Genomic DNA, 22,566 nt, shown 5'->3' with positions numbered 1-22,566 from the left:
TTGGCACACCTGAGGGTGGGAAAAAATACTATTGGGGAAGAACCTACTCTAAGTGAACCCACAGCTGGGGTAGTGGGCCTGGTAGGACTCCTTGGGGAAGTAGCTTGAAGGGATGGGTTGTAGGGAAAGTGAATATAAGGTCACAACGTGGCTCAAACGTCCTTTGAATGCAAAAAATCGGCATACTCTGAGTGCACGCATACCGCAGTGCGAGTGAAGCCATGTTTACATGCGCCTGACAGCGGCGGGCAGAGTCGGGGGATGGAGTTGAGCATGGTCAGCCCATCTTGACAACTGTCCGTTTACATGAACTGGCTACGAGTGAGTCAACTCTCGTGGCGTGCCCAGCGGCACAACTGCACGAGTAAACCGGCTCCCGCTTCTGTTATCCACTGCAGAAAATGCTGTCCCAAGCGTGAAAGAAGATTAGGTGTAATTTCCGGAGGGGATTACGAGTCGGTGCACCCCTTGCAGCAGAGTTGAGGGGTTGGCATTTGCATGAACCCACTAACTGGTTTGCTACCAGATAACTCGACTCAGCCAACAACTCTTACCAACTCGGTCCCGTCGGGTTCATGTAAACGCCGCTTGAGTGGTTGTGAGTGTGAGCAAAAAGATGAGAGTGTGAGTGGTCATGAGTGTGAAATGTGAGCGTGAGGGGACATGAGTTTGAGTGAGGGGTTGTGTGAGCGGCCGTGAGTGCGAGTGTGATTGAGCCACCTCTCATGGTGACGAGGTATATTAGAATGTAACTTAATTACGCTAAAATGAAAATTTGGGTGAGATATATGGTAATCTAACCCGGGGCCCTTGGGTCGCTAGTCAGGCACGTTACCCCAAGAGAGAGGAAGTTTAATGAAAAGAGCAGGGACTTCGGAAGTTTTTTTTTTTTAGGTGGGGGGGGGGGGGGGGGGGCTTAGAGCTTGTTTCGTTATGTGTTTCTGTTTATTTATTCCATGTTTTATTTATATATTTACTCAGTTTACTTCCTGTTTATATTTTTTACAATTTGCTGTTCAAAAGTGCGTTAGTGAATGCATATGAAACTTAGATTGAAATGGGCAGCTTTATGAAAATGAGCACATGTTGAGTGACCGACTAACTTATAAAAGTATGCATACTGTGTTTCAATTCACTAATCGTGCTCATGAACAGGGGCCAGGCATCATTGGTTTAGGCTAGTCATAAAAAATGCTTTACACCTGGCTATGAGGCCAACTAGATCAACCCCAGTGACCTTTACATTAATAATGCCCTAAAATTGAAATGTTTGTCAGAAATATGATCTGAGTGCAAGCAGTTGGAAGCTGCTTGAAAAGTTGGAGGACATGAGGACCGAGCTAGGTGAAGCACTTTGGTTTAATAAATTCACTGCAACGACCACAACCTCAATATATTATTCTGGAACAGCACATTAAGCTGTTGCTACTGCTTAATGTGTAAGCAGTTTCAGAAAAAAAAAGTTATAATTTTCTGAGAAGAGGTTTGCGTGGACTAGCCTTTGACATAAGTACAAAAATCTTGACACACTTATAAATTGCCAATCTTCAACTTTTTCAAATGTGTCCTGGGCTTACACGTAAATGTTATATCTTGGTGATGCGGTACAAGTGTCCGATTTGTGGCGTTGCCTATTGGCATTGGTCTAAACTGCGTCCGTTGCAAGAATGGCACTGTTTTGAATGAACTGCATGACGGCAAGGGTAACCAGACCACGTGACGAAGAGGCGAATTTCTCGCAGATTCTTGCTGCTGATCGAAACTCTTCGTGCACCGAGGCTGTTCAGGTATTACGTACAGTTATAGTGCTCCCGGATCTCACGAAGCACGTAAATGCAAGTCTTTAAGCCCGCCATGGGTGCCGCGATGGTAGCCTGCATATGCTTGCACGGGTGCTTTTGTCACAATCTTCCGTCATGTATGTCCTTCGCCGCGCCTTTCTTTTTCTCGGTCTCTGTTGCCGCGAGCACAGTGCAGGTCCGAAATCTCGACGGGGTATGTCTCCGAGACGTCTACCATGGCTGATGTCGGCCGCTGCATGCAGTGGTCGGCCACCACATCCTCGGTGTTGAATTCAGTTAGGCGAACAGTCGAGCTGGAAGCGCAAGGCAAAATGACAATGGTATACGTAAATGCTTAGACAATTGCGCGCTCTTTTGTCTATGCAAATTAGACTGAGAACACAACGGCGCACTTTGCAAAACTCTTAAATTAAAAGAGATCAGCGGTGTTAATTTTTTTTCTGGCTAGGATAAGTAACAGTTTCATGTCATTAGTAACAGAAAACCATGATCTGGAAGCTATTCAACTATTAAGCAGCAAGCTGTGCCTGGGGATACCTATTTACGACATTTCAGCACATGCAAAAAGATCATACCATATGGTACGGCTGTAAGAAGGGTACGATAAGTAAGGTATAGAAAAGCAAGAGCCATAGGGGCTCTACCTTCCGAATGACTTATTGCTACGCATGTTTTTATTAAATAGAATACAAACTTCAGCACTTAAAAAGTGTGCGTAAAAAGTTATTTGGAAGATAGCACTCGTGCACATATTGCCTTTCTGGGCCATGTCTTAGTGCGCTCTAAAATGGTAGTATTTGAATAGCACGGTTGTAAGTCACTGAAATGAATTAAGGATCTCGTATCTGTTTGAGTTGTATCCGACTATTCATAGCAGCTATGTTGGCCGTCGTCCCAAGCCAAGCCCATAACATCTCGTGGTTGGCTAAAAGGAGAACCGAAAAGAGGTGCAGTATAGTACGGTCTTAATCTCGGTGGACGCCCCAATTCTCAATGGACACCCGAACCTATGTGCCCCCCCCCCCCATGATGAAGGAAGGGGTGAAAGAAGAAAATGAGGAAGAGGCACCATATATAGCTGTGTTCCTGTAATTTTCCTATTGGCTAAAGTGATGAACGAAAATAAGGGAAAGGAAAGGCGGAGTATCTGTCCCATTATCAGTGGACACCCGTGTCAGTGTCGTGAGGATGAAGGGATGGAGGATTCTAGCCAGAAGTAGGGCTAGTTTCCGGGCCCTGCCCAATTTGTTTTAAAAACTATGCAGCTGGAGAAAAGCTTTGACTTACAAAGATTTATTCTATATATGCGAATCAAATCGAGCAATCAGCGTGAGCAGTCTAGATTGCGTCGAGAATTCTGCTTGTCAAAGAAGCCAATTTAGATGTTTTTTGGACGCACGTGTGGTTGCGAAAGGAAGAAAAGCTTCAAATACTTACTGCGAAACACCTCTGCTTCGAGACCTCCGCTAGGAATGCTATGTAGGAGCTGCCCTCCAACATATCCACCTAGCTCACATGTCATCCGGGCGGCTTTGCGATTAAGCAAGCCATTGGCCTTTCCCGCGTAAACACTCATTATTTTGTTGAGTGGGTTATCTAAATAAATTATACCATGTTGCCCGAAATCGGAGGGAAGAACCTAACCTGACATCATCATCAGAACGACGTACTCAACGAAATGATGTATATTAGTCATTTTGAACCATGCGAAGATGACAGACATCACCAAGGGACACATCGTGCATGCCTTTCCTTTGCTGCAGTTTCCTTGTCGTCGCGCTCTTCTTTAGGTTTAAACTGATGTCCTAACCATTTTCCGCGCACGCTGACCACAGGGCAGATACAGATACTTATGTGGTATTCAAACTTGACCGATCCAATATTTGGAGCTTCGCAAATTGTCGCGCCACCTATGGCAGTGAATGAAATGACTATAGGAGTGCTCATAGCCACTCATATCCAGCAGGGCGCCGCAAAACAGCTGGCGCCAGAGGAAGCGCTTCCACTGGTTCTCCATGGCTGCAGGAGGTGCCCTCATGTTGACGTTTTGTAGTCAGTGCATAGAGCTCTGTCTAACTTAGTTGTCCCTTTTCTGACCAGTGGACGCCCAGCTGCAAGCCTCCGAGTTCGCTATAGTGGCGCTTGTGAGTCACGAACTGGAACATACGTCGTGGACGCTATGAAACGAAACTTGTGACGTCATTAACAAGAACATACTAGACATTATAACGGGATAGACGCCATTAAGCTCGCGCTGCAACTAATTGTAGACGTACTGTCACTCGTACATCGCATTTGTGTCTCACAAGCACGGTTTAAGATATGGTATACACAACTATGACTCGGTCCCGCCAACAAAAGATTCTTCACAAGGAACAAAACAAGCACACATGCAGTAGAGCGAAGCTGGTCATACATGTACACACAGTAACATAGGTAAGAAGGTTGTTGTCACAAGCACTGCTGCCGTTAAGATCTCTTTCTGCTACAGAAATAATGAATGCGAAATGCACGTTCGTAGCGAGCCACGACAATAGCGCTATAATCCTTGCTTGTGGCCGTGCTTACCAGTCGTTTGTAATGTGCAACGAAAAAAAGATTAAAGTCGGTGTGATGCCACTTTCCTTACCTATATGTTTGGTCGCAGCTTTCTCTGCAGCTGGGGGAAAAAAAGGGTCATATTTGAAGCATACTTTTACAATGAGCAGCAGTTAAACAAGCGTGCTATGAAAAGTCACATGACAAGGAGGGGTGAACACGAGAACACGAATTGTCGTTTTCGGTCCTCTGTGCACAGTCTTTTCTTGAACAGTGTTTCATGACGACTTACCGACTGGCATTAAATTTTACGCTATTAAGCTATCTAACAAGCACGCTCATTTGCCAGGAACAAGCACTTCGAGAGAGCTTTTACATGCACCAGTTTTATCAAGAGAATTTTCAAAGCTCGTGGCACCGTCCTGCTCTCTGCCGCTCTCTGTAACGTTCCAATCTTTGTAACCATTCTGGTACTCTAGCAGAGCATCGCCTTTGAGTTCCGCATATAACACGCCCTGCTCTGTCCAGTTTTTCTTCTTAATAAGCTGTAATATAGTAAGCTCGTTTTATCTAATCCGCGCTGGCTCTGGTTTCTGTCAGCGCTACGCCTATTTTTCCCCTTTCCATCGCTCGCTGCCCTGTCCTTGTACACCCTCACTTCTAGCTGTTTTTAATCACTGACCTCCAAGTTTCGACGTCATATTACCAGCGCTGGCAAGGTGCGTCGGTTATAATACTTCGATGCGAATCGGTCATCGGTTACTCGTCTTAAGATGAGACAGAGGCGCTCACCCGCGATTCGCGCGATGACGGAGCGGTACGTGTAAGTGGTGCCCAGGGCGGCCACGGCCAGCAGCAGGAGGCCGGCGCAGGCGCCCAGCACCACCAGGGGCACCAGCCACCACGAGCCCACCGAGCCGCTACTGCGCGCGCTGCAGCAACACACTTCCTCGGATTCCATTCCACTCTTAGGATCGGCCTCTCCAAGTGGCGGATGCCAGATAAAGTCAGTGGTGATGTGCGACAGGATGCAAAACCGAATACAGTTGGAATGTAACCATAATTATTACTTATATTATCGAGAACAGGTGCAGCGGAAATAGAACCGTCGCGAGGAAGACTAGGCTGCTGGCTGTAAGCATGCAATGCACAACCAAAGTAGTGTCGACCTCGCAGGGATTTTTGGTCACTTCGAACCTAGTTCAGCGCTTTACAGAGTCCAGTGTGAGCAGTCGCGTGGATGAGGTCCGTCCAAGATCATCGATAGCAACGGCCAGCAGAGAAAGAAAACGGAGAGAGATCGCATATCACATAGATATAGAAAGAAGAGTGAGCGGCTCCCTACTGCCGCACGACGCTCTTACTCGGAGCCGCGAAGTATATCGGCCATATGATCCTCTCTATCCGGTTCTGTGTTTATTCGTCTCCGACCGAGCGGCTGCGGATCCCCTCTGCGGGTGGCGGGGGAAATAAAATAACAAACCGAAAAACCAGTGCGCGCGGATGGTGCAGCAGCTGCCGTGCCGCAATGCTGTGGGCGATGCGGAGGACGCTCGTCGCACTCGCGAGGTTCGACGTCGGCGTAGACAAGACTTAGTTGTGCGAGACAATGTTTTTTTTCTTTCTGTTCATCTCAATCAGGGGTTGTCTATGTGATGCGAACCATTGCACATAGCGTATGCAAATGAGGACATGAAGGGATTCGAACCCCCTCTTTTCATTCTCTGCTCCATCTGTAATTTCGTCTTCTTCAGCGATACAAGAAAGACGCAGGAGCAAGACAGAATTCGGTTAGCACAGAGAGCGGTCACACTTGTCTCGTCTTACATGAAAAAAAAATCATGTTAGCTGATCACGCGATTTTTCGCAAACGGGAACAGCTTACCTCGAGTCTGAAAAAAGAAAAGAAAAAAGAGCTAAGAAAGAGTACGCTACTGGAGTTGGACCAATCACAGCAATCAATTAAAATTTGAAAATCTAAATGAATGCGCAAACTATAGTATACTGTTTTAAGCTCTTAAAAGTTCAAACTATAAGAAAATTAGGGCGCACACAGTACTTACGCTCAAGCGAGACAGACTCTGAAAAAAAAAAATTACAGCTTTCTTAAAGCAGGTTTCCTTTTCGCCTAATCATGACACTGCATTCCGGAAAGCGAAGCTTTGCTACTTTATTTTTCACACTAATTATCGTTCTTTCACCAAGTTTCCATTTTACCGCACACATTTATCCCGTCGATTTAGAAGCTTGAAAATACCCCTATGATGGATCTCCATTCCAGCATTGTGGACGCAATGACGCAGTGCTGCAAGGATCGCTGGTGGTGTCCCGGAACTTCGACCTCGCATTTTATCGTTCTGATATCCGGAAAGGTGGAAGTCAGATGGAACGAGGTGAAGGCTCTAAGGCGGGTCCGGAAGATTTTCCAACCTCACTATGTCCAGTTTCTCCAGTGTTAAGCGAGAAGCATGAGTTTTTTTGTAGGTCACTTATCACGCCATGGGGAGTTTCTTCGGTGCTGGGACGCATTGAGCAGAATTTGTGTTTCGCCCAGGCTGAAGGAAATAAACCGAACTGAGACCTTAATTCCTGTTCCCAGAAGTCCGCGGCCATGACTTTGGCAGCTGACGGCACATTTTGTGCCTTTTTGTTGACGGACAGCTTCAGTGGCGACATTCCGTACTCTCTAGTTTCGTTCGATGCTCAAAACGGTGAAGCCGGCTTTCATCACCTGTCATAATGCATAATCTTTTTGATTTCGTTGGAAACGTTGACTGAACTGCCCGTTGAACTGAGTGAACTGACAGTTTCGCACTGAACTTTGTCAGCCATAGAAAGCCGTTGATACAAATAATTCTGGTAACCTGAGCTTTTACTCATCTCCTGAACAGCACTGTGCTCTCTTTCAAAACATTATTGATACTTCATTTATTGTTACTCGCCTCTCTTCTGGGATGTGTACATAAAATGTCTAATTGTTGGTTTTTCTGTCGCGGCTGTTCGACCACTTCGTAACTGATCTTTAATGCTTCTCCGGCCGTTTTTAAATTCTCTGTACTATCTTAAAACTGCTCGAGCTCATGCATGCAGTAAGCCTATGCAGTATGCTGTTGGATTTCATAAATTTCCGCGAATGAAATTTTCTTTTCGACGAGAAATTTTATGACCACAATTTGACGAAACGATACGTCCTGGAGTGCCATTTTGTTTAGTGTACTGCTGGACAGATCACGCAACCTGTTGATGCCAAATTGCCGGCAATCTATGATTGCACGAAGGATGGCGTCGCGCATAACCAAGCTTCCATACTCATTGACATTTCATGCGGTGAAATTTTACAGAAAATTTCAAGAATAAAAATTTTTATTTCTACGGCCGTGGCAACGCTATTAACGTTCTCTTACCCCCCCCCCCCCCAAAAAAAAAAAAAAACAACAACAGCGGTAGTGGGCTTCCTAGACCATGCTTCAGAAAGTGGCGCGAGTCCAGCATTACTGAAGTGCCCCTGTAAAGCGTGCTTTGTCTGTTAGATTGCTAAGTAATGCAGCGAAGCAAATAACTTCCGTATGGAGTATATTTGTACTCCTCTTCTTTTTTTTTTTTCAGTGTATAGTTGACCTCACGTTAGCCGTTGCTAAATGCATGACACAACTTGCATATAGTGTGTGCACTGCTGCTCACGCTGGCGTGCTGCTTTTGCTTTGTTTGCTTATGTTGGTTTTAAGGGCAACTGAAGAGGTTTATATTCCGACGAGCTTAAAGGGGTCGAATATGGAAAACTGGCAGGTAAAGAATGCGAAGCATGTTTGCGTTAACATTTTAAATAGTGACGTAATCGACAAATAAAGATGCGGAGGCGCTCAGGCTTCTTCGCAGCGCATAACTCCGGGCAGGGGCCGCAATGATGTCATGTACGGCGGCGCTACGTTTACAGCGAAGACACGGTTGCGTCAAGAAAGAAAACCAAAGCCATCGAAGGCCTTTAAAGCCTATGAAGCGTTGTTTGGTGTCGTCGGACGACGCACGGCAGCATGTGCGCTATGGCAGCGGAAACCAGAAATTTCGGCAAGAATGACATCAACATCACATCAACATCACCACGAGTTTCTCCGCACTTCTTGTAAGTAATGAGGAGAAGCCTGAACATCGCTGTTTTATTCGGAGACTACGTCACCAATTTAAATGCTTGCGCAAAACTACTTAACACGCTTCACCCTGAAGCTTGATACATTCGAATCCTTGAATCATCTGAAATTCACAAAAAGAAAACCATTCCACTTCTCTTTAAATGTATTCGCCGAAGCCAACAATACAGGATGGTGTCATGTGGGCTTTTAGGCAAGCTCAGATAAGGCGCTTTTCGTGCCTTTCCTTTTTTCTGCGCTCGTCTGTCTGAACCTTCTGTGCTTTTTGCGACACACCGAGTGCTGCCTTCGAACCTGTAACCTTAATATCGCACAAAAGATAACCTAGAGAACAATCTGCTATTGGCCGATAATAATGATAATAATAATAATAATAATAATAATAATAATAATAATAATAATAATAATAATAATAATAATAATAATAATAATAATAATAATAATTGGTTTTGGGGGAAAGGAAATGGCGCAGTATCTGTCTCATATATCGGCGGACACCTGAACCGCGCCGTAAGGGAAGGGATAACGGAAGGGGTGAAATAAGAAAGGAAGAGGTGCCGTTTTGGAGGGCTCCGGAGTAATTTCGACCACCTGGGGATCTTTAACGTGCACTGACATCGCACAGCACACGGGCGCCTTAGCGTTTATGCCGAGTTCAAATTGGAAGTGTTGCATCAGAAACAATAAAAAAATATGAAGCAGTGCTACAGGAAAAGCCAACAAAAAAACAAACGATGGTGATATTTTTAGGCAGCAAACCGGCCTCCCACGGCACGCCTGTACGCATGCCAGACCGGGATTGGTTGGAGCGACGTCATTGGAACTTCGTGATTAGTTCGAGCGACACCACGTCGCTGGTGTAGTGGTGCACAAAGTAACAGTTAATGAGGAAGGGCGAAAAAAAGGATAGAATTAAATTAAGTTAGAATCGACGAGTTATTCCGGCGCTATCATTCGTCAACGGACACTATTAATACACGCCCTCATTGGGCTACCTTGTACACGGCTGACTATCGCTTCTGTACAGTATGCCTCTTCGGAACGGCATAAAAAGCATGCGCAGTATTTTCGTTGTGTATAAATTTACGTCGAAAATTTGAAATGAACATCCTCACCCGTGGCCTCGCGGTTGCGGATGGCTCGGTCTTGCCTGTCTCCAGATCCAGGGGCTGAGGGAAAAAAAAGAGCTTTATCTCCGCCTACTCCCTGTGTAAAATGTGTCATTAAATTAAGCGTAGCAAATAGGCTATACACTTCATAAAATGTGCACACATTCGCCAAAATTAAGAAATAAAAGCTAGGACAATTCTGCGCCGAATATGTAAGACCTGGCATTTTATTAAAATTGAGAGGGAATTGAGAATTTGTTTTTGGGGAAAGGATATGGCGCAGTATCTGTCTCACATATCGGCGGACACCTGAACCGCGCCGTAAGGGAAGGAATAAAGAAGGGAGCGAAAGAAAAAAAATCAAAATTGGTTTTGATGAAAGAAAATGGCGCAGTAACTTTCTCAGTTCTCGGTGGACAACTCAACCGTGCCGTGAAGGAAGGGAGGAAGGTGATAGTGATGGAAGGAAAGAAAGAGGTGCCATAATGGAGCGCTCCGGAATAAATTATACCACCGGGGAGTCTTTAACATGCATTGACATCGCACAGCACACGGGAGCCCATTCCGTTTTGCCTCCATCAAAAAGCGCCCGCCACGGCTGGGTTCGAACACGGGTACTCCGGCTCAGTAGACGAGCGCAAAGTTGGTCGAAATTAATTCAGAGCCTTCCACTACGGCGCCTCTCTCTCCCTTCTTTCGCTCCCTCCCTTTCCTCGCGACGCGGTAGATGTGTCCATTGAGAACTGAGACAGTCACTGCGCCTTTCTTTTCCTCAAAACGGAATTGTTTTTTTTTTTGTCAAAAAAGAAACGAAAAGCAAACCTGCACAAGCCGAAAGTAAAGCGCTTTTTTAAAGGGAACCAGCAGCGGCTTCGGCGCTAAAAAAAAAGGTTTTTAAGGAAAAGAAATGACGCAGTAACTGTCGCACATATTTCGGTGCACACCCGAACCGCGACGTGAGGGAAAGGATAAACGAGAAAGTGAAAGAAGAAAGAGGTGCTGTAGTGGAGGTCTCTGGAATAATTTCGACCACCTGGGGATCTTTAACGTACACTGACATCGCACAGCACACCGGCGCCTTTTGCGTTTCGCCTTTATAGAAACGCGGTCGCCGCGGTCGGATTCGAACCCAGGTGCTCTGGCTCAGCGGACGAGCGCCTTAACCACTGAGCCACCGCGGCGGGTAACTTTGGCGCTGCATTATGCGCAAGAAGGGTTATCTGGTTTCATTTGCAGCCCCTTGGCTTGGATTTTTCGGGTGATCACAACTCCGCTGTATTTTCTTGATATACGCAGCACAGCCAATCAACTAGCTATGAATAGCAGCCCCCTTTCCAGTCGACGCGCGGTCTTGGCATCGCACAAAAAGGAACGGTAATTGCGGGCGGGCACGATGCCGTAAGATTTGTTGACAGAATAGTAGCGATTTAATTTCTTCAACAGTGCTGAAGCTAAGTCACACAAAAACATGAGAACTTTGTTTAGCACGTGATGAGCGCGCTCCAGTTTGCAGAGCTTAGTACTGATATCTCTTACTCCGGAAAACTCAGTGCGCACGCCTCAGAATTGCGTGGCGTGTAGAGGGGAAAAGCAGCATGGGGAATGGCTCCCTTGCCTTGTGCCATTTTATTTTAGGCATAGCTCTTTTGATCATATCTGCTGCGGAACTACTCATATATAAGGAATCTGGCATTGATCTAAGGCGTCCAGGTTCTCTGGCTGGCCTCCACGTGCGACATTCAGGCGAACTGCTTAACACTGCTCAAAACATGGATGTCGCGGAGGCAGATAAGTTTGAGGGCTCCACCAGCAGCCGACTCTCCATTTCGCAGATGGCGCCTGCATTTTCACACTTGTTGCTGCATGCGATAAATAATAATAATAATAATAATAATAATAATAATAATAATAATAATAATAATAATAATAATAATAATAATAATAATAATAATAATAATAATAATCGGTTTTCTGGGGAAATGAAATGGCGCAGTATGTCTCGTACATCGTTGGACACCTGAACCGCGCCGTAAGGGAAGGGATAAAGGAGGGAGTGAAAGAGCAAAGGAAGAAAGAGCTGCCGTAGTGCAGGGCTCCGGAATAATTTCTACCACCTGGTGATCTTTAACGTGCACTGACATCGCACAGCACACGGGCGCCTTAGCGTTTTGCCTCCATAAAAACGCAGCCGCCGCGGTCGGGTTCGAACCCGGGAACTCCAGATCAGTAGCCGAGTGCCCTAACCACTGAGCCACCGCGGCGGGTAGGAAGTTAGAAACGGTAGAGCATATTCTTATTCTGTGTAACGACCTCCAACTGCCAGAAGAGGACGCTGCCTAAAATGTGTAGGGTTTACAAACAGCCCAGGCGTGTCCAGTCCTCGGAAAGTGGAAACTAGTAAGAGGAAATCGGAGGGTTGACGTAAGGGAGCGAAGGAGCACAGTTTACCAAGGAGAGAATGAAATTCCCGCAATGGCTTCGAAGACGGTAAGAGTTTAATAACTCTCCGACAACGGGTATACCGCCCCGATACGAATTGTTTGCTTCAGTAAGGGATCAAATCAAACTGGCCGCCGGTAACCCTCCACGTTTACTATATCCGGAATACTGACGTAAAGACTCCAGTGTAGTAAAGCACTCACGGTGCTGCTGCTGTTGCTGCTGCTGTCCGCCTGCAGCGCCGTCAAGTGCGGAGATGCCGTACTGCGTCTGTCCCTGCGGCTGCACGTTGTCGGGCGACGCCACCCAGAAGGGGCTTTTGGCCCGAGCCTGTCCGGCGGCCACAGGTCCCGTCGCAGCTAGGTGGCTCGAGTAAGGCGTCGCCATCGCCGCCCCTGCCAGCAAAACGTGCAGAGAGAAACTGCGCTATGTGGGCGTTCCTCGTCTATGTGTAACTTTGACAATTACGGTGAAACGCTGGCTATACACGAGCATTAAGTTCATTTAGGTGCAATGTTACGCTTTGTCATGTTTTAAAACTGCGCATTCAAGCATTTCTGTCTGCGGTTAGGCCCCTCGTGTGGTGCGCATACCGGCTGCGGCTCGTCTGAGGTCTGGGACACTGTGCGAAGGCGACCAGGGACTCGGGCACCAGAAGGGCGGTGGGCTGATCACCTGGCGGACCGGAGTCTTGCTCACCGCTGCGCGAAAGGGAGAGAGCAACGAGACTCTGACGAGAACATGACGTCAAGTCTAATATGGACCCACGTGATTAACATTATACGCGTGATGAAGGCCGCTTATCGAGAATTTAACAAAAATAGTTGAAGTTGTGTTGACGCTACACGAGTTTCAGTACGTTTCAGTACTTGGGGGAGGGGGAGGTCATGTTGCGTCACCAGGGCTATGGCGGATCACTTGCAAGGGGCTCAGTAGGTCACAGCACCCACTGCCAATTCAGGGTTCACAGGCAAATAATTGGCTTCGTAGCCTATTGAAGTGACCATTTAAATTTATCACGTGACCGACTGTGTTAGGTCACATGACAACGGGTCACGCTTTTACACATGCTACCTCGCGAACGAGCACAACTTGCGACCAAGAGGCAGAATTTCGCTCACCCTCGTAAGAACGAGAGCCGCGCGAAGACGGCGTCACCGAGACCGCGGGGCTGCCCATCACCGGAGTGTCTTCCTCCTCGAGACTGTCCGGATCGATCGAGAAGGGCGTCGATGAGAGACACGTATCGTCGTATCCTGAGACGGCGCAGACACGAAAGACATAAACTGCGCAAGCGATCATCTTCGGATACGCTGCAATATGGGGCAGTATACACGTTGCAGCTGCATGCTATTTGAAACTCCCCAGTCCACTTCGCTTGTGATCTGAAACTGCACAGCCGTGCAGTAGACATATTCTGCAGCATACTTGGAGTTCTGCGTTAACAATAACAGTAAACAAAGGAAGAGTAAAAAAAGAAAAAAGAAATGCCCTCTTAACAGGTTAACGCATCCAGAGCCCGTTTGGTGGAAAGCAGCCTTGCGACTGTTAAGGTCTGAGACTAACCTGCTTGGAAAGCTTTCAGCTAACACATTCGTGAGAGCGCATTCACAAGATTATGCAAAAGTTGCTATCGTCAATGACCACTGCACCTCGAACAGAGACAGTGTCGCCCCCGGATGCGCATTTGCAAAACGTAAATGACACATATGTGGCATTGAATTTTTCAGATTTTGACAATAAAGTGTCCTTTAATGTTTTAGTGCCGAAAATATTGGTCCAAAGACAAGAAATGGCTGTTATCGTCTAAAAGGACTATCACACCGAAGAGCCTGCACAAACACTGCAGCAGATGGCAGCACGCAGTTCCTGGCTGCGACTGAAGCTTCGCGTTCAGCATGCCATGCCCAACGAGACTTTGCAGTCACAAGCCGGTTCAGCGGGTGAAACACCCTAGACGAATTTGCAGAAGCCTTCGATACACGTTATAATCAGCCGTATGTAGCTCTGCAAAGCCTTGAGATCCCGAGAACAGGGTTATTCCATCACCGCTGTATTTTGTATGGACTGCTGGGAATTCCGGCAGCTGTGGTGACACGACCAAGGTACTTAACTCGACGTGCCATGTTCTTGCATTTCTCAAAGCTTCGGTTGGAGGCCCGCCTCCTTCAGTCGATCCAGAACAGTACGCAGATTGGTGAGGTGGTCCTTGCCACAGCCGGTGTACACTCTAAGCAGAAAGGAGTAAAAATGGAGTAAATTGCCCTCTAGCGCACTCCCTTTTATAAAAGAGAGTGCGGCAGACGGCAGCTTACTCTGTTTTTACACCCGTACAGGCATATTTGTGTTTAGAGTGTACGTGAGGTTTAATGTCCCAAGCCTGTACGTCAGCTTTGAGACGCGCCGTACGTAGTGGAAGGTTCCGGATTAATTTCTACCACCGAATGTTCTTTAACGTGCTCTAACATCACCCAGCACCCTGGCATGAATGATTTCGCCTCCACCGAAATGCGGCCGCCGCAGACGCGATTCGATCCCACGGCGTTGGGAATGAGCCACCGCAATACCGTCGACGTATACCACGACATGGCGGCGCAGATCATAAACGCGGCTCTCAATATCTCGTTCGAAAATAGGCAGTTTGTGGTGCTATTCCAAATACACCGGAGCTTCAGGGCTCTCCATATACCTTGTGGCTATGCAGTTCCGCGCTACTCGATCGTATGTAGCGCAACTCGGAGCCAGCAAAGCAGGCGCGACAGCGGCGGCGGTTCCGCCGTGGAGTTGCCCCTTCGGCAGATGCCGTCGCCCTCTTACCGGCCATCTTCGAATCCTCCGAGGCGCGGTTGTGTCGGCCGGTCGAACAGAATCCAGTGTTCACGCGTGATGCGATCGCGCAACGTGCACGCGCGGCCCGTGGATAGCGTAGTGACGTCATCAGCCGGCTCCGAGACTGAGTGGCTGCTTAATGGCGATGATGATGGTAGCTCCGGTTCTCAATCACCAAGCGTGGTAATGAAGAAGCTCGTTTGACTTGGTGGTTAGAAACTGATTCATATTATTACTAGGCGTATTATTTATGGGCAGTTTCTCATTCATGTCTACAGCGCCCGTACATATTTTAACGCTTTGAAATGTCACTCGCCATTTTTATAGAAAAACTTTTGAATCCATTGGACCTTGCAGCCGCTCTTGCCCCTTTTGGTCAGCTCCTGCTGAACTTTCGGGTCGGAGCTGACAGCATTTCCTCCCACCGCTCAATCGTCAGTCAGAATAATCCCTCCCTCTTAAAACGATCGAATTGCCTTTCGGAGATTTGAAGTATACGGTAAGTACAGCTTACACTTGATAACATGTATTCGCGCCAGGCTGAGCGACGCGTGGCTGGCCCTTATGGAGTGGATATATATACTAGCGGAGTTCTCCTTTAGTTCAGCATTGTCTTACTGGCGTGGCAGCACTGTTCTGAAGACATCTCTTCATTCACTTCTTCACTCACAAGTGAAGCGTAACTGCCACACTCCATTCATCCGTTGTATTTTTTTCTACACCGTCAACATGCGGGATGGTTCTCGATCTAGGATAAAGTGTGTTGTGGGCATACTTGTCTCTCGGGCTATTGACCCCCAAATATAAATATGCGTTGCTGAGTGCAGCTATAGATGCCCAGATGTCCATTGACCGGAAGCACACATTTAGTTCATCCAAGGCGCTTTGTGCTCATCTGTGTATATGCGCAAGTTGTGGTGGTGAAAGGTTACTGCTTCCTGTTACTTGTTGGAACTCGGTGATTGGGTAATATAAAGATTTTGCAATCTTTTAAATTTTTTTGGAAGCTGCACTTAACGCTAAAAACCTTACGTAAAATGGCAAAATATGCCTTCTAGGCAGTGTTGAAGCGCGTGCTGGAAAGTTGCCATTTTTTGTGAAATAATATTTACTGAGCTAGCTACATAAAGAAAATACACCCCAGTAACAATATCAATGCTTCTAGATTCGTATGCAAAAAAACAAATCAGTGTTAGAGGCAGCACACTGTCACAAAAAACTGTGACTTTGCAATGTACACAATCGTGTACAGAACGCCTTAAAGGGCCAAAAAGAAAAGAAACAAACCTTGTACTTGCGAAATTGAAACATTGCATGCGTTGTATTCGAATTTGCACATAAAGCCATAGTCCAGTCTTCGACCTCCCAGTTAACAGAACTCCTGTCATTGCGTCGTCCAATCTGTCAGCCTATACTCTATTACTACTCCCCCCCTCCTCTAAACGCTCCTGTTTCCAGCACTTCATCGCCTGTGCGTGTCTTGGCCACTCCCCCGTTGTGCTAACCAACAATGTAGGCATGTGCGACACAAATGCGCGCATAATTTTTGTGGAATCGAATTCTGTCTATTTGGCTAGAATTGTTTTTAACTCAAGCGCCATATATTATTTCTTAACACACATAATGTTTTGTAGTGTAGCGTGCTTTGTTTAGGTTTTGAGCCGGTTGGTGGCCCAGATGAGCTTCGTTGGGCCAGTGTTGTACTCTCAGCCAATGGAAGTGTTGAGTGGACAGGGTCCTGCCTCCAGTGTATTAAAAAAAAGGAAATGAAGAAAACTAAAGGGAATGAATAAGGGTCAGGGATTGACTGAGGAATGTGCGAAGCATATGGGACGCAGAGAATATGTCTGTAGTCAAGGTAGAGAAGCTGATACCTCGTAGCCAAACTTTTTTGCTTTAATAAATCATAGCTCTGGGAATGGAAAAGGGATTGGGGAAGGGAAGGGCAGCCGGGGCCGTATCATTCTCTGACAGCGCTGCTATATAAGCAGCCCTCTTGTGTTATGCTGGTTACAGGCACACATGCATGCTGTTTTCAAATGAGATTTTAACATAGGTACGATAATATAAGGAATCTGGAAAGAGTTAGTCAGGAAAAGTGATCATTTTCTAAGCCATATGGCATCTTGTTACACGGACAGGTAAGACACTAGTCCTACTTTGCCTCACATTTTTTTTCTTTGCGCAAGAATAACCGCAACTATAGTAACTAAGGCTTGCGAGTGGAAGGACTATACTATCAGCAAACGCAGGCTTTCTTTTGCCTTTACATTGAAACGAGTTTCAAGCAAAAACTAATGTGTCGCTTAACCATATGGAATCCTTACATGGACAAATACAGACACTCTTGCAGCTGCCTGCGACTTGCCAGAGGACAGCCGAGGTAGCTTGCGACACGATTGAACCAGTGGCAGTATTGTATTGCTTTCTAAGGACATTGTCTGTAGACTCTACTGAGTGTTACCACTTTAACGAGAGGCATAACGCTCCTTTACACTTCCAAGCACACACATTCAAATAAATTATCGGGGGCACGTTAAACCTCCGCGCCTGCACGGCTGTTCGCAAATCGACTGGAAAATCTTCATACGTAAGTGGGGGGGTTTATGAACACAAGTGAGTTGGTGAAATACATTCTGACATCGTTTCGCATTTTAACGCCAAAACCAGTACATCAAACCCAATACAAACTATATATACAATATATATATATATATATATATATATATATATATATATATATATATATATATATATATATATATATATATATATATATATATATATATATATATATATATATTTGGTGAGCGCAGAGCAAGCCCAAGTTAAGCAGTGAGCCTATCCTGTTCCACCATAGAGTCGTTAGTTTAAAACAGTATATACCGACCCTTCGCAGGCCCGACAGAAAGCGCCTGGCACCAGGTTACTCTCTCAACCAATGACACAAAACCTTATGGATCTGATTAAAACAAATTTGCTTGATTGCACACGTAGTCTATGTACGAACAATGCACAATGCGGCGAGCCTCAGGCATTTAAAACTTTCTATAAAAGCGCTTTTGGCGCAAACAAATTCGCGTCACACTACGCAACTAATGACGCTGCATCGCGAAACGCACTACCTCCCGCCTCCCACTTCCAGCATATCCCCAACTGTACCAATCCCACGCGCCCTCAGAAAGTGCAAGCTTTCGCTGCAACCATGTCCGACCCCTGGGGACAGCCGAAGGCCTTGGCGAACGGCGCAAAATTGCGCAGCGGTCCATTGACGAAGAACGGTGCCGGAGACCGGATGCCGTGGTGGAGGCGCAGGTGGAAATAGGAGTCGTCGTACGACTCGCACCGGTCCAGGGCGAACTCGTAGAAGAACAGTCGGTCCGTCGAGTAGGCGCCGGTTCGGGATGCGCGGAACCTGAACCTGCGAAAGGCCGGATAACGTGAGGAGCAATTTGGTTGTGCGAATCGTCACCTGTGTATACTGGCGCCGACGGCTAACGCGCTCCGCCTGGCACATCACAGCGGCAGGAGTCACATGGAAGTGTTCTGGGGGTATGTAAACGATGCGCGTCTTGCTATTGCTCTCAACACCAACGGATACATGTTCTGCAAATGCGCCAAAGACGCTATAAGCCTCGTATTTTCCATCGAGCTGATGTATTCCTCGTGCGACCAGGAGAAACAGCAACACACGCCTTGGCTGGTCATCGAACTCAATGGCTTATGCTGCCCGTTGCTATGACCACAGCATAGATGGAGTCTGCTTCGAGGAAATTAGTGCCCAGTGTTTGCTTGCAAAAAGTGACTCTACTATGCACGTCAAGAGGACTAGCTGAAGATGACTGATTAGAAAGCAGAAGAAAAACAACCACATGCAGGCTTTGGGATGAGTTACGGCGACGGCTGCCCAAATCTCTCTCTCTCTCTCTCACACACACACACACGCACACACACGCACACGCACTCACACGCACGCGCACACACACACACACACTACCAACGGCTGCGTCGCAACAATTTTTTTTTTTCCCAGAGCACTCATCTTGTGAACTCTTGTGGCTGATGGTGTTTGACTATAGGGTCTGTCGTAAACGCTTTATTTGGCATCAAGCACATGTCTATAGGGTTTTTATACTTTTGTCTGCCGGGGAGGTGGGGAGGGGTAGGGATGATAACTGGGTAGTGCAAGCCCAACGAGAGCACTGCCAGAAGGGGTAGGATAAGGCGAAACTTGATATCGGAGAGCCCCGGGTCCCCTCGGCCCTCCCTCTCTGGCCACGTGTCTGTTCGATATGTTGCCTTTTTAGCCCTTTTTCCGGAGAACTCACTTTTGGCTGCCGTGGGCGGCGTCTTGCAGGAATACCTCCAGGGCCACCGGCAGAGCAAGCAGGTCACGGGCGTCTTCTCGCGTAGCCACTTGGCTGGAAGACGCGTTCCCGTAGAACTGCTTCTGCAGACAACTGGACAGCAACTCTAACCGAAGGTGCGCCACGTAACCTGGCGGTCCCAGCTTCGAAAGTGAGTCCAAGTCTGTCAGACGAGAGAAGGCTGCTCTCGCTAAATCTAAGCCCAGCCTGGGGATGTGACGAATGAAGAAGGCGTCCTTGGTCAAATTACTATCGACAGCCGCCGAAGGGATGGCTAAGCAACCGTTGTCAAAGTCGAGCCAGGGTGTGTCGCGAAGCGGTGATCCCTGCCAGAATGTTTCAAAACTGCCGTTGTTGAGCCTCTGGAAGTTGTTGGAAACCGAGGATGCGATGGCACCGTGAAGTGACCACAAGGACGAGTGGCTGCCTTTTTCGAGAAGGCGACGGGCATACTTGGCTCTCGAGTCTCTATCTTTGAACCAGTTCGGCACGAAGACTTGTCTTCGCAGCCTGAACAACTCGTCCCGGAACCTGTTGGCCACGGCCGACGTCAGGTTCAAGTATTCCTTGGCGCGACGCACGACCTCCCCTATCACATCTTCGGCGAGGGCGTCCGTTGATTCCCTGATGCGACGCTGGTTGCGTAGCTGCGCGTTCCAGTAAAGGTACGCGTACGGTTCGGGCATGCTCTCAGAAAGTGCCCTCAGGCAACGAAGGTCCGCAGCTTCCTTGGCCGGATCACCGTCTTCCCAACCGGGAAGTCGCGCACCGGCCAGAAGGGCAAGTTCCATGAACTCCACGAAGTTGAGAAAAGGCGAATACCGGATGTATACTCTGAAGGCCAGGTAGTTAAGGATGCTACTGGATCCGAAACGAGCAATCAGCGCAACCAGCGTCCTGTGAAAGGCGTCGCCCTTTATTGTGACCAAGGTGGTACTGTGGACGTGGAAAATTCCCTGAAACACCGTGTTGAGGTACCGAAGCCAGTTCCAGTAGCGCGTGCTGAGGAGAGCCGACACTGGTTGCACGACATAATTGTTCACCGCCATCCCTTTGCCGGCCAAGTCGACGAGCGCCTGTTCCAACTTGAGCAGATGTACCATGTCTCGGAGGCCGTGCATTCTCTCCACAGCCGAGTGAAACCAGTTGGCGTTGACATCTCGCATCCGGACAAACTCTCGGAACAGTGTCTTTGGAGGGCCTATCCTGATGACCCACTGAGCAGGCTTCCCTCTCCTGAGCGCGTACTTCGTTATCTGGACGTCTGCCAAAGCGGGAATGGCCGAATGTGCCAAGACCCTAGCAGCAGTCACGGACACGTCACGCGTGTGATTGTCTCTGAAAGGGAAGCCACCAAGACCGTGCATGCGCAGAATGCTCTGGAAGGCAGCGGTAGAGTCACGCTCTCCGTGCTTGAGCCGGCACGTCTTCCACATTTCCAGCGGTCGCCCCAGGAATACGTCATCCGTGCCACTTTTCATCTCGTCCAAGAGAACGTGTTCGTATCTTCTGAGGCGCAGCGTTCGCGTGGATACTAACGCAGACCCTTTCGATGGCTTGTGGTTCGCGAGCCATTTGCCGCACACGTGGTGGTAGAAATCGCTGCACGGGTCCACGCTGTGGTCGAGCAGTGCCTCCAGTTCTTCTGCTAGCTGCCGGCAACCGATACCGTGGCAGAAACGGGTGGAAGGTCTCGCCGATACCCAAGGTTGCGATGAGAGCTCATGGATGGTCTCGGATTCAACAGCGGGGATTGTGGCATCCGTATGCTTGAGCGATTCAGCAGTGGCTGCAGTGTCTTCTGTAGTCTCTCCAAGTGGTAGCTGAGTAGCAGCGCTGCTGGGTGTGGTTCCAGCTGGCACACGCCGTCGTGGCGTGACTCGTTTGGTGCTGGCTGTGGTGACCGTGAATAAATATTTTGGGGGAGGAGACTGGAACTTGGCGGCCAATCCCGGAAGATGCTGCGCATCGCTGTGGCCGGGCTTTTCGGGGAAGCTGCGGACGAAGGCGGCCAGCAGGAGCACGACGGTGAAGACGAACACGAAGAGGAGGACGTAGTCAACCTTTCTCGACGCGTAGTCCTCGGTTCGCTCGTAGAAGCGTCGTGGATAGTAAAAGCTCTCGTCGGTTGTGTCCCGGCTGGACAGAGTCAGGCGAAGAGGCGGGCGCATAGCGTGCACGACGTGTTTCAGGCTCTTGCGCCGAAAGCCGTCGGTCGCCTTCGTGCTTTTCTTCTTCTATTGCCAACGTGTCGCGTGCAGCACGTGCCTCAGTATCTTGGCAATGGTGGTGGTGCTCGCTAGCCACGCGTAAATTTCACAGGGAACACTTTTCGAGCATAGTTCTTTTTTGAATTCACACTTTCCATGAGGCATAGTTTGGGCTGCCTGTATATGCTATATTAAGTTGTGTAGGTAACTATCTTGCAGGAACCTGAGCAAACTTCTGCGCTTTTGAAATCCGGCGTCGTCGGCGTCGTGGACCGTTAGCGAAAAATCCACGAAAATCCCCAAAGAAACAACCTAGGAGGCAGGTGGGCCGCCTAGGTCGCGTAACATTGCGGCGTCATAACCTGGCCACCGGATTGTGAGAAAACCGCCCACCGTGACAGGTTGCAGTTAAATTCATAATTGATCTCTCAGGAAGAGCAACCTGGGCCGTACAAGTCCCACTGATGTCAGCGTCTGCCATCGCAGGACAGTGGCGCATCGTTTAACCCTTGCACCACTGCACCAGGAATGGTTAGTCCTCAGCAATGTATGAAAGTTAAGTAGAGAATGACCATTGAATTCTGCATATATGGGCATTAACCCATTAGGCTGGTGTCTTCTGGTGTCTCGTACTTTCGCCGGTGAATTATGTCTGAAATACACCAACTAGCCCACATGGTTACCTTGTTAACCATTAAGATATCGCGTCATATACCCTTAAGACGCGGGTTCGATCCCGGCCGCGGCTGTCGAATTTCGATGGAGGCGAAATTCTAGAGGCCCGTGTACTGTGCGATGTCAGTGCACGTTAAAGAACCCCAGGTGGTCGAAATTATTCCGGAGCCCTCCACTACGGTACCTCTTTCTTCTTTCACTCCCTCCTTTATCCCTTCCCTTACGGCGCGCTTCAGGTGTCCAACGATATATGAGGCAGATACTGCGCCATTTCCTTTCCCCAAAAAACCAATTATTATCATTCTCCACCGACCCACGGAGCCGGTTGTGCGCCTTTCCTTTCGTGAAAATGAATGGCCTTTGCAAAGTTGTCAACGCAAATGAGCTCAATGAACGCCGGCGGCTCGCTTGTCTTGTTTGGTTTTGAAGAAAGGAGATGGCACAGTAAGTAG

General features: G+C 48.0%; 2 protein-coding genes across 3 annotated transcripts; both read right to left on the bottom strand.

Annotated features, from left to right (window-relative positions):
* Nucleotides 1-1,343: 1,343 nt before the first annotated feature.
* LOC144125238 (uncharacterized) lies at nucleotides 1,344-14,981 on the bottom strand. 2 transcript variants are annotated; one of them, XM_077658457.1, is made up of 8 exons: nucleotides 14,851-14,981; nucleotides 13,155-13,289; nucleotides 12,627-12,734; nucleotides 12,237-12,428; nucleotides 9,601-9,654; nucleotides 5,133-5,272; nucleotides 4,432-4,461; nucleotides 1,356-2,095 (listed from the first exon to the last, which is right to left on the bottom strand). In XM_077658457.1, exons 1-7 carry the CDS (start codon nucleotides 14,969-14,971, stop codon nucleotides 4,432-4,434), a joined length of 780 nt encoding a protein of 259 aa, XP_077514583.1. In that variant the 5' UTR covers nucleotides 14,972-14,981; the 3' UTR covers nucleotides 1,356-2,095. The 2 variants fall into 2 exon arrangements, with proteins under 2 accessions (XP_077514584.1, XP_077514583.1); XM_077658458.1 differs by lacking the exon at nucleotides 4,432-4,461 and having other exon boundaries at nucleotides 1,344-2,095.
* Nucleotides 14,982-18,039: 3,058 nt separating this feature from the next.
* LOC144124192 (neprilysin-2-like) lies at nucleotides 18,040-21,434 on the bottom strand. The gene is made up of 2 exons (XM_077656843.1): nucleotides 19,191-21,434; nucleotides 18,040-18,283 (listed from the first exon to the last, which is right to left on the bottom strand). The coding sequence occupies exons 1-2, from the start codon at nucleotides 21,398-21,400 to the stop codon at nucleotides 18,040-18,042; spliced, it is 2,454 nt and encodes an 817-aa protein (XP_077512969.1). The 5' UTR covers nucleotides 21,401-21,434.
* Nucleotides 21,435-22,566: the final 1,132 nt, after the last annotated feature.

This window comes from Amblyomma americanum, chromosome 3 (assembly GCF_052857255.1).
Source record: "Amblyomma americanum isolate KBUSLIRL-KWMA chromosome 3, ASM5285725v1, whole genome shotgun sequence".
Taxonomy (NCBI): domain Eukaryota; kingdom Metazoa; phylum Arthropoda; class Arachnida; order Ixodida; family Ixodidae; genus Amblyomma; species Amblyomma americanum.
This window is presented reverse-complemented; position numbering and strand designations above follow the sequence as displayed.